At 44.8% G+C, this 12,677-nt stretch overlaps 1 protein-coding gene across 2 annotated transcripts in view; it reads left to right on the plus strand.

Annotated features, from left to right (window-relative positions):
* noctb (nocturnin b) overlaps positions 1–10,834 on the plus strand; it is a gene marked incomplete at its 3' end in the record, with an annotated part of 42,328 nt that extends 31,494 nt beyond the window's left edge. Inside the window, exons 3-5 of one of the 2 annotated variants that reach the window (XM_084318676.1) lie at positions 6,856–7,033; positions 7,448–7,779; positions 10,310–10,834. In XM_084318676.1, coding sequence (XP_084174802.1) covers positions 6,856–7,033; positions 7,448–7,779; positions 10,310–10,834 — 1,035 coding nt within the window. The remainder of the gene's footprint in view (positions 1–6,855; positions 7,034–7,447; positions 7,780–10,309) is intronic. The other variant, XM_084318677.1, reaches the window with a different exon arrangement.
* Positions 10,835–12,677: the final 1,843 nt, after the last annotated feature.

A 12,677-nucleotide genomic window follows, 5' to 3' on the forward strand; every position in this document is an offset into this window, starting at 1 on the left:
CTTCATATCGGTGACCCACACCGGATCTCCTGGTGACAGCTTTGTGAGATTCTTCACCATGTGAAGTGCTTCGAATCCATCCACCTCTTCTCTCTTTCCTTTTGCTGAAGTCTCCTTAGATCGGGAAGCGCTAGCTCCAACACCGCTGGGAAGGTAGGCACTGTTGTGCGCAGACGGCATCCCATGAGCAGCTGTGCTGGGCTGACACCATTACTCAAAGCAGGGCTCGAGACTAACGATGTCCCGTCATCCCGGGGACGATCAAATATTGATTTGGGACGAACAGAAATCTTTGCTGGGACGCAAACGGGACGGAGAGGATTATTTTTTTCACAGGAAATGTCAATTGGCCGACTGTCAGTGCGCGCATATATTGCTGTCAAATGGTGAATGTCGCGTGCTGACTAAATTGACAGAGTTCACTGAAGTCTAAACGTAGCGTGATTTGCCAAATCCAATGACTATCTCCGCCTCCCAATGCAGCCATACGCTAATCCAGCATCAAGCTCCTACCCACCTCATCAGCCAGTCGCGTTGCAGCAGCGTCACACCACAAATGAATCTCGCATTGAAAAAGAAAAACGTGTTAACAGGTGAGGGAAATCTCTCTTACCTAGGCTTTTTCCACTGGTATTTAACCCTGGTTGACACAGTGAATGACAGCTGGTAATTGACAGTCGCACGGCATGAGACCACACTGTACAAGAACCGCGAAAAGATCAGAATGTTATAATAAAATAAAAAACGCGCTATACTGTGGCATCCTCTCAGTGAAGAGATCACCGCAAACATGCTGCGCTATTTGAAGAGGATAAACAGACCCAAAATGACCAACAGGGAACTGCATCCAGCAATACTACCCCTGAGTCTAAGGTAAGGACACATTTAAATCACAGAAGTGTAACGTTAGTCTATTGGAACTGTATACAGTTATCGACGCGTTCTAGTTATAGCTGCTTATTGCTAGCTAACGTTACTGACTAACGTATCAGACTGCCACTGATTAATCCATAGTTCACACTATTTTATTCTTATTTTTATTATTATATTGTTATTCCTATTTTAGTCCTATTGACCTAAATGTTTATTGTTGTTCAATGTGAGCGATACATAGTCTGCTCTGTAGTGCCGAATTTCCCCTCAGGATTATTAAAGGATTTCTATTCGATTCTATACTAACACGTAATGTTACTACCATTGAGAGTTAATTGGCATAACGTTACATTTATCGAAACGAACACGGAGAAATAGACGACAGGCTATAGGCAAACTTCACTTCAGCTACACAATGAATCCATATTCAGTGAGGAGGGCCCGCTGGAATTTAGCAGCAGTTATCAATATCGACCAGGAGGACAGCGCGATCTAAGGGACATGTTTCATTACTAGTCAAGTGTCATTACTTTAGTTATCAAAGGTGGAATCTCTGGACGCAATGACATTATATAATTTAAAGCTAAACTACGTTTTTCTTTCTTGTTAGAAGAGGGATAACTTATTCAGTTAGATTTTATTTGATCTTTATTTATCTCTAACATTTTCAACCATAAACACACACATTTGTAATAACAAAAAAAACTAAAACGAAATAAAATACAAATACATTTAAATATATTTTCCTATGGAAGGAATAATCAACATGGCTCCAATTGGTTGACTATAACAGCACCGTGACCAAATATCCCTATACTAGCACCTTGTTAAAAACTTTATATATATATATATATATATATATATATATATATATATATATATATATATATATATATATATATATATATATATATATATATATATATATATATATATATATATATATATATATATATTTAATCATAATTATTCTTGTGAAATCTTTCCACCTGGGAGCCTTTTGACTAAATCAATTTATTCTCCCCTTCTCTGAATGGTGTTTCTTATGGCAATAACAACTATAGACGACAAAACCAAAGTAAAGAAACGACATTTGATTTTTGGGACGGTTACATTCACTTTGGGACGGTTAAAATTATATTTCGGGACGGTTCTGGGACGGTGGTGAAAAAAGTTAGTCTGGAGCCCTGACTCAAAGGCGTCGCCCTGTATGCGAGCATGGCTAGATATGGATCTGATGATTTCTTCAGCAGGTTTTTAATCGTTTTAACTGCTCGTTCCGATTCGCCATTCGATTGGGGAAACCTCGGACTGCTAGTTGTGTGCACAAAGCCATAATGTGCAGCGAAGGCTTGCATGTCCTGTCCCAAAAACTGGGGCCCGTTGTCTGATATCAAAGTCTCTGGAATTCCATGCCGAGCGAACATCGATTTGAGGTGAACTATGACATCTGTTGATCTTGTTGTGCCTAGTTTGGCTATCTCTACATACCTGGAGTAGTAGTCAACTACGAGCAGATAGTTGCTACCGTTCAGGGAGAACAGGTCTGCCCCCAGCTTCTGCCAGGGCCTGTCGGGGAGTGTAGTTGGCATGAGTGGCTCACGCGTGTTCACCCGCTCTTCGAGACACACTCTACAGTTCAGAACTAGCTCCTCTATCTGACTTCTCAACCCTGGCCACCACACAGCCTGCCTCGCCCGGTCTCCGCACTTGACCACCCCCTGGTGGCTCTCGTGTATCTTTTCCAATACACTGTTTCTCATTGTGGAGGGGATCACTAATCTCGTGCCTCTCAGTAGAATACATCATGCACACTCAGGACAGCGCGCTCCGCCCAGTAGTGCCTCACCGGCCCTTCTAGTCTGCTGCGGTCTGGCCACCCCTGCACGCAGTATTGCACAACCTGTGTGCACACGCTGTCATTGCCCAGCTGTTCTCTGAGATCATGTAAGTAGTTGCTACTTGCTGGTAGGTTATCCATGATAGAGTCGACGTAGATATTGGTGTCCTCCATCAGCTCTTTGTCCCGTCCTGTGCCGCCGTCCCCCAGAGGCACACGCGACAGGGTGTCGGCTGTAGTGAGACTCCCCGCGACGTGAGTGACGAAGTAAGAGTATCTCATGAGACGCATCCGGAACCGCTGTATCCGTGTTGGGAGAGCGTCGAGCGGCTGTCCTCCTAGCAGGCTCACCAGTCTCAAAACGCAGACCCAGGAATAACGTCACTGAACCTCTCACACGCCCAGGTCAGGGCCAGAGCCTCCTTTTCAACCTGGGCGTACCGCTGCTCTGTGGGTGTGAGAGACCTGGAGGCATACGCTACAGGTGGCCAGACGTCGTCGTTTCTCTGTGGCATGACTGCTCCCAATCCGTATGATGAGGCATCTGCCGAAATCTTCAGGTCACGATTAGGATCATACAGCTGGAGAACAGGTGTTGATGAGAGCTCCTGTTTGAGGTTGTCGAATGCATTTTGCTGTTCATGTCCCCAGACCCACAGGTTCTTCTTAGACAGCAAGTCTCTCAGCGGCTTGTCCTTCTCCGCCAGATTAGGAATGAACTTCCCGAGCTGGTTGACCATGCCCAGGAAACTCCTGAGCTTAGTCATGTCAGTTGGCTGGTCCATGTGTTGAACCGCTCTTGTTTTGTCCGGGTCTGACCTCACCCCCTCCACGGAGATAATGTGTCTAAGGAACTTCACCTCGCGCACGCCAAACTCACACTTGTCCATGTTGAGAGTGATTCCGGCCTTTTGCGCCCTCTCCAGGACAACATACACTCTTGCATCGTGCTCCACTTGAGATGAGCCCCATATGAGGACGTCATCCATATGGCAGGCGACTCCTTCGAGACCCTCTGTGACTTCTGTCACCATACGATTCTGGAAATGTTCTGGAGCAGAAGAAATTCCAAATGGTAGTCGATTGAAGTAGTAACGGCCGAATGGGGTGATAAACGTAGTGTAGAGTGCAGACTCCTTCGCCAGAGGAATCTGCCAGAACCCCATATTAGCATCCAGCTTGGTGAAGAGTTGTGCTCCTGCTAGCATGCCGAGGGTTTGGTCAACTGAGGGGAGAATAAACTTCTCTCTGCACACCGCCTCATTCAGAGGGGTTAAGTCTACACAGATGCGGACCTCGTCCATCGCCTTCTTCGGGGCTACGACCATGCCGCAGCACCAGTCTGTAGGTTCCTCGATCCTGGTGATGACCTCCAGCTGCTCCATCCGTTTAAGCTCCGTCTTGACCTTTCCCATCAATGGGAGCGCAACTCGTCGTGGCACACTGAGGCCATGTCCAGACGAAACTGATTTCGGTTGTATCAGGCAAAGTATTTGATCGTATGCACCAGCGTTTCCGTTAGCCGGTAATTACCGGTATTTGACCGGCAAAATCTGTTGAAGTCCGACATATTTAATCTCTCCGGTCTTAATGTCCGGTGAAAATAATTCCCTGAGTCTAAGCACAATTTGATTATTTGAATTGTATTAAAATAGGCTAAAATTAAATAGCCTATGCGATGAACGAAACGATCATTACATTTGTTTCCTCGTTGCTTCTAATAATGACAACGACGTTGTCAGCGAGAGCTTAGTGCTGGGTGTGCGAACTTTTGTGAAGCTGCAGAGCCGGAGCAGCAGCAGCACAATGCAGTATTCCAGCAGTACTCCAATTCAGCCATTTTCAATTCAATGTTGGGTGGGGGGCGCTGCTGTGCGGTCCCCAGAAAAGAGCCAATAACAGCTGAATCAGCTGCTCTGCAGCGCCATACTCTTTGCAAATAAGTCGTTGCGAGGTGGAGAGAGTCGTCACGCAAATCCACGATAATGTTGCCGTCTCTCTCTGCCAAATTTCTCAGTTCTTCGCTTGATATAATTAATACAAATGTCCAATATAACGGAATTCGTTAGCTCATAAAAATGTGATTATAACAGACTGTTGTTTATTAATGTCGGGCGACTGCCCACAGACACCTATTTGATTTAAAGTCGGCAGCAGCACGAGTCTCTGGACTTATTTTATTTGGAATATAATGACTTTATACGCAAAAGTAGCCTAGTTTTAAGTAAAAATATTATAAATCTACATGCCTTGATGATGTCATTCTTTTGTTTTGTTGTCATTCTTTTGCCTATCAATTGTTTTTAAGCTCAATAAACTCTGACCGGAATTTCTGTCATTTGACCGGTAGATTGAAATCTACCGGACACTGAGGCCGGCAACAATTTTTTCTAACGGAAACCCTGGTATGCACCTTTCATCCACACGGAACTGCGTTCTGGCAGCCTGAAGACGCTACTTTCTGAGACCGGCTCCCAGAGTGTGCAATTCTGAAGACGCCCCCCTTGCATCACCATCTTTACAAGCGATACGAGTCTTTTCCTGAACCGATGACGCGATAGCCCACCTCTCCCTTACCCCGCGTGTGCAAACTCCCACATCACAACAACAATGGCATGTACAGAGTAGTTGCGTTCGTGTTACAGAAGCTATTGAGCTTGATCAGGCTTTTACAGCTAAATGTACTACCACCGTTGACAACAGATTGACATCTCCCTTAATCTGCATGCAAACCCAGCCAACAAAAAAATAAACATGATACATATGTCTTATATGTCCTGGCTAGAAGTGTTTATTAAACACCGGGAGGCTACTGTGATGAAATACACGTTACTAGCTAGAGATTAGCGTCACATAGTGGGCCCTTTTCTGAAAACCCAAGTAGTAGCCAAACACATACTGTTCCATAGCATATGCCTTCAGTTGATCATGACAAATCCTCTCTTACCTTGATGATTAAAAAGCCTCCATAATAATCCTCTGTGACAGCTTTCACACCACTGGCTGATTTGCACACTTTAGCATAATGGCCCATTTTACCACAGTTGTGACACACTACATTTTTAGCAGCACAGTGGCACATTGGATGAGAAGGTTTACCACATCTGTAACAAGACTTATGATCCTCTCCTTTAGGAGGCCATTGCCTTGGTTTAGCCTGGGCATGTGGCTGTCCTTTGTTTATAGCCCAGGGTTTTCCCTTGCTAGCATGCACTGCATCCACATCAATCTTGCTACTACTAGTCATCTCACTCCTTGGGTCAGTCTGTTGTCTTTTAATCTCTTCAAACTGCCTCGCTATGTTAATGGATTTAGTCATGGTTACATCTTTGTCTAACTGCATCCTCTCTGATAGCCCTGTGTCTCTGAGACCAACTACCAATCTGTCACGTAACAGTTCATCGTGCAGCCCCCGTACTCACAGTTTTCACATAAAGCATACAGCGCTGTAATGAATGAGTCCACAGTTTCTGACACTTGCTGCATCCTTTTGTTGAACCTGGCCCTCTCATAGATAATGTTCTTTTTGGGAATAAAGAAGCCATCGAATCCTTCCCTCACTGCGCTGTATTCTTGCTGCTGTTGGTCGGTTAAGTTGAGACCACGCAGCACGTCATCTGCTTCATCCCCCATGCAGTAAACCAGCGTGTTAGCTTCGGTTTGGAAAAGTCAAAAGGTTCTGGATGATTTATAGTGAAAGTCGCGGACAGAAGAACTACCACATTTTGCGCAGGTAATGGAGCCGCTGCTTGTGCTTGACCGTCCATTCATCTCCTCCTGTGTAATGTGTTCTTATACCTCAAATGAGCACACTGTCAGACCGTAAGTACTTTTAGTTAGCTTTTACTGAACGTTGCTGTATCACATACAACATGCCGTGAGCATACACAATTGCAGACTGAATCCTACTGAAGTCCCGCCCACTCCCTTATGCTATTGGCTTACACCACAGGGATGGGGGCTTTTCAATGTCTTTGAATGCACACAGGGCCATACGTGGTCATCAATAGTGTCTACAAATTCCAGGGATGCATGGTCTCATACTGTATGTTTCAGTTAATGCTGTTAAATATGTATGGTTAAAAAAAAATAACAAAACAAACGAATTAAATCAAGCTTTTATCACGGACATGCGTCCCCAGCAGGAGTGGCAGCCCCCCGCCCTGTGTCCCCTGGACCCCCTGGAGCTGCTCAGAGAGTGTGAGGTGGCCCTGAGAGACAGGCCCCCCCGCTTCCACAGGACCTTCATCCGTGTCGGGGACGGAGACAGCGTGCCTAGTAGTCCTATCAGAGTGATGCAGTGGAATATACTGGCTCAAGGTAGGATACTGTCCACTTTGTCTCAAAGGATCTACGTATATCAGGGGTGCAAACACTTAATATAGATGGTTGGCTGTGGGAATAGAAAAAGCTATTGGACATTGAATTATTTAGAAATATAACCAATTGCCATTCGATTCTTAGGTGTGATATCATTGTGGTGTTTGTTAATATGCCTTGTAATTCACAATCACAAGTTACCTCAAAATCACTCCTCAAATATTATTAAAATGCATCAAAGAAAGTAGACCAAATTAAATATCTTGTTACTCTCAGGAACCATTTAGAGGTAGAAGAATTTTTTTCCAGATTTTACCTGTGGGTACCTTTGGCAGCCCAATTGAACTTTATCAACCATTAAATATTATAAAACGTGCCTCTTCTCTCTCTCTCTCTCTCTTCCCTCTCCTTCAGCGCTAGGTGAAGGGGTAGACAATTTTGTCCAGTGTCCCCTAGAAGCCATCAGCTGGTCCCAGCGGAAGTACCTCATCTTAGAGGAAATTCTCACCTATCGACCTCACATCCTGTGTTTACAGGAAGTGGACCACTATCATGACACCTTCCAGCCAATTCTGGCTAGCTTGGGTTACCGTAGCAACTTCTGTCCAAAGCCCTGGTCGCCGTGCTTGGACGTGGAGGGAAACAACGGGCCAGATGGCTGTGCACTATTCTTTGACCAATCACGCTTTGAGTTTGTGGATAACATGAGCTTACGCCTCTCTGCCATGCTGATTCCAACCAATCAGGTATGTGGATGTTGACTAGAATGCATGGTTTTCCACCTTTAGGTCTTTACTATCAGTGCTGTAAGATATATAGCTCTATTGACAAGCTTTGTATACATTACATACTGTATATTACATTACATACTGTATATACAAAGCTCTGTAACGAACCGTTGAGGATTCTGAGGGTTAAGTCAAAACTCGTCCTAACTAGGCGGTCAGGTGGCGTAGCGGAGATTGCGTTCGTCACCAACGCCGGAGACGCTGGATTCGCCTGTTCGAATCCAGCTCCCGGCGCTGTCACCACCTTGGTTGGCCGTCACACTAATACAATTGGCAGTATTAGAGGGTGGGAAAGCTGGCGGGGTGGGTCCTAGTCGTTGTAAACAGCGACTCCTACAGTTCGGTCGGGGCGCCTGCTCAGCGCGGATAGGATCTAAGGGGGGTAGTGTGATCCTTCCACACGTTACACCCTCTCAATGAGAGTCCGCGCTGCCAGGTGAAAAGAAGCGGTTGATTGGCTAGACGTGTGTCGGAAGAAGCACGTGATAGCCTCCACTCTCCCAGACCGACTGTGGGGGGTAAGTGCGCAGCGACCAGGAAGGGGATTGGGAATTGGCATAACGACTAACATTGGGATGGGAGAAAATCGAAAAAAAATAAAAAAAATAAAATAAAAATGGCTTACCCTAGGTTTCAGTATAAAGCAATTTTATAGATCGTATAGCTTTACGCTCTTGGAACTATCCCTTTATCCATTCTAACAATGAAAAACTTTCTCCACATGTACACACCTCCGCCTGGCCACACCCACATCCATATAAGCGGGGTCGTGGCCACACAATCACCTCCTTCCCTACTTTCACCACCGAAAGTGTCTGTATACACCACTTTAAGTTTAGTGCCAAAAGTAGTTAGTAAAGAGAAAGAAAGAGAAAAGAAAGAAAAGGAGCTGCGTTGACATTGTATCTTTGTTTTTTCTCTCACTATTTTTCGAGAAAATAAAGCGATAATGTCTTCACCACCGGAGAATCTAGAAAATTATCATTCTGACCTCCACCAGCGCTTCGCATTGGGGTGCGCGTCGCTGAGCAATCCCCGCCGGCATTGTCTCCAGCTCTGCAGCTGGATACTATGCCTCGGGAGGCGGTCGGCTGTGTGAGAGCTGACGGTCTCCCTGGGCGGGTGATGTTTTTGCGACGCAAGCCTCAGGTGTGTCAGTTGTGAGGGGTCGGCTCCAGGCTAGAATCCCTTCGTTGCCCCTCATAGCGGCGTGGAGGGGGTTCTAGTTTGATGCGCCATGATAACACAGTGCTCCTCCTCAGTGAAGTCGTAGCAAGTTTGCATTGTGTTTTGAAAGGGATCAACAGAAAGCTCAAAGAGTCTCCACAAAGGCCGTTGGGGTGAAAACACAAGCCACTTTCTCGGCCGAGCTATAGTAACTTTTTCGCACCTACTCCCAAACTCTGCATATGCAGATTGATAAACCTAGATCTCTGGACAATCCAGAGAGACTCCATGGGCAATCTAGGCATGCGGATTTGGGGAGTAGGTGCGAAAAAGTTACTATAGCTCGGCAGAGAAAGTGCCGATCGACTTGGGATTGGTCTCTCCATGTTCAGGAGACTCAGGCGTATAAAGGTAATTTGGATCATGTCTCCAGCACGCCCACAGCCATAGCTACAACCACTCCACTGGCCTTTGTAGAGACTTTCTGTTGATCCCTTTGAAAACCCAATGCGAACTTGCAATACTTTGTTTGGACGAGTTTTGACTTCACCCTCAGAATCCGCGGCAGTTCGTTATAGAGCTTTGTATAGAATATGTAATGCAAACAAAGCTTGTCAATAGTAAGTTGTAAGTTATCCCACCTTGTTACCACATTGTTAGTTCTTTACCACTGATTAAATCTATGGAGACGGTGACTTGCCACAAATAGATTCGCTATCAGCTCTATCTTTAATCTTTCAAAATTTTCAGTTGCTATCGCTATCAGCTCTATCTTACATTTTTCAAAATGTTCAATTGCTATTGCATGCACTCATCTGTGTTTCACTACACACATGAGTGCATGCTTACCAACTGTTAGTCTGCAAAACTACTATCACCGACATCTAAGAAGGGAGATTCCCCCTTGAATGGCCCTTCTAAGGTTTCTCTCCTCCACACTGCCTGTGGTGCATTTTTCCCTATTGTTAGGTTTTAGTGAGTTTTTCCTTACCTTCGCGTGGGGTATGTCTGGGAGTGCTTGCATTCATTCATTTATTTGCATTTATTTTAAATTAGTTGGACCTTATGGTGTTCTTGTTTTGTTCTTGACTTATTGTTATGTTTCTTCTTGACTTGTTTAAAGAAGACGTGTCCGGCCCATGGGGACATTAACGTGTGTTGTCGGGCCTTACAAATAAATTTGATTTGATTTGATCCATTCAAAAGATTTGTCATATTATCATGATTTTCAAGGAGATCCCCTTTCAATACCAGGAGACCCCATGCAGGGTCGACGTTGGGGAAACCTCTGAATGTTGACACAGTGTTCCTTTACCCACAGGTCGCCGTGGTGACCGTGCTGCGGTGCCGAGCATCGGGGAGATGTGTGTATGTAGCGGTGACACATCTGAAGGCCCGTAGTGGCTGGGAGCGACTCCGCAGTGCCCAGGGTTGTGATCTCCTGCGGCAGCTAGAGAGCCTCATCCAGAAGCACCATGGGGGACCTGCAGCTCCTCCAGGCACCGACTCCGACACCACCGTGCTCATTTGCGGGGATTTCAACGCCACCCCGACTGAGGAGGTCTACCGGCGCTTTGCCTCGTCCCCTCTTGGCTTGGACTCGGCCTATAAAAAAGCAAGCCGAGACGGTTTAACGGAGCCAGAGTACACGACATGGAAGATTCGGCCTACGGGAGAGTGCTGTAGCACATTGGACTATATATGGTACAGTCAGAACAAGTTAATTGTGGAAGCGGTTTTGGACATGCCAACAGAAGAACAGATCGGTCCAAACAGACTTCCGTCCTATAATTATCCATCTGATCACCTCTCTCTGGTCTGTGACTTTAGCTTCAAAGAGGACTGAAAGATGACACCTTTTAAGTGGTGAATGTCTGTATGAATTAGAAAGCGAGATAAATAGAGCAAGAGAGAGAGAGAGGCAGACTGGATGAGAAGTAGCTAAACGAGGACTACTGAGATGGAATTCTGGGAGGTTCTGTGTCCATACTAGCACCAAACTGGTTCAGTTAGGCCACTCAGGTGCCCCAGGTTATCTGACCTTTCAATTGACCGATCTCAAACCCGCCCTCCTTTCTTGATCCTCCAATCTCTAAATCTGACCCGTGGTAGTGAGTGTGTTTGTATGAACACCCTGCTGTATGCTGCTGTAAGATTATCATTCAACAATGTGCACTACACTCCAGAGCCCTCATTTATCAATGCTGCGTACGCACAGATATGTGCGTAAACCGTGCGTACGATCATTTCTAAGCAAAGTGTGGGATTTATCAATAGGCTTGTTTGAGATTGGCTAAGGCCAAAAAACAGGCTTGCGCAGTTTTTACTACCACCTTGCCAAGCGTGTTGCATGGCGGTTAGAATGTCGTCCGACTTGCTCTGGAAATCTGACTAGGCGAGCCACGGAAATCCACGGGAGCAAGCCATGCGCAGTCTTCAGGGCTAGGCGGCGCAGTACCTCTCCACTGACTGCTTGATGCAATGCATGATAGGAAACGACTTGCTGTGCTCTGTGCAAAGCGCCATTGGCTCAGAAAAGTTGTCACCACCCACAAGGAAGTTATGAGACGTCAATCAGATAGACGTCTCATTTATTATTATTATTGGATACAGGAGTGTGTGTACCAAGAGCTTCTTCAAATAATGTTACTCTATCTTATCCATCATTATTCCAAGATAAACTTCATGAACTGTCAGACAGACACCAAATTATTTGTATCAGAGTACTGACATTCACAATTGAACGATTTACACATTCCAATACACAATAGTTGGTGATTGCTTCAAGTCGATTCTACAGACGGACTGTTTCTATCATCGGAATTAAATAATTATAATGATAATAAATACAACAATTACATTTAGCATTTATAGTCATGACTCAATGAGCAATCTGAGCATTACCGCTCGTATGTATAGTACTTCACTAAGCCGTCTGGCTCACAGTTAACCCAATCGTGCGATATAGTGAAATAGACTAGAATAGATGAACGAATTCCATATAAATCTATAGTTCATTAACGATGCAGCAGCTGATACTGTATCCTGCACACACACACGCGCTACAGCAGCGATTCACGACTCCAGATGATAATAATAATAATAATATAAATGAAGACTTGATTCACATCAATTTGTGTGAATGAGTGAGTGTTATAGTATTTCTACCTGTTCTCATTATACCCCCCACATAAAATCCAAAGGATAATTAGCTGGCCAAACATTATCAGTGCGCTCTCGAAATGATAATTAGCCGAAATTATAATATATAGGCTATATCTCATTGCACACATCTTACATGATAAAGCGTCTGCTGAATAATTCTGTTTTGCCTCAATATATACTGTATATAATTCTGTTTTGCCTCAATATATATATATATATAATTCTGTTTTGCCTCAATATACAGTATATTTAAATATATTGATGCAAAAGCAAAACAGAATTATTCAGCAGTGTGTGTGTGTGCATGCGCTGCGGCAAGTGGGCAGGAGCCCGCAGCAAGATGGTATAAATATGGAATATTAATACTGTCTATTCCACTATAGGTATATAGTGTGCTGTGTGATGACAATATATTTGAATCTAATCAAATTTTGATCCGTCGCAAAGCGCTTCCTCGCTACCGTTGAATGTGGGGCAATGCCGAACCTCTATTTCTACACGGCTCGCATTATAATGAGCTGGAC

The sequence above is a fragment of the Notolepis coatsorum genome (genome assembly GCF_963971535.1).
Source record: "Notolepis coatsorum genome assembly, chromosome: 7".
NCBI classification, from domain to species: Eukaryota; Metazoa; Chordata; class Actinopteri; order Aulopiformes; family Paralepididae; genus Notolepis; species Notolepis coatsorum.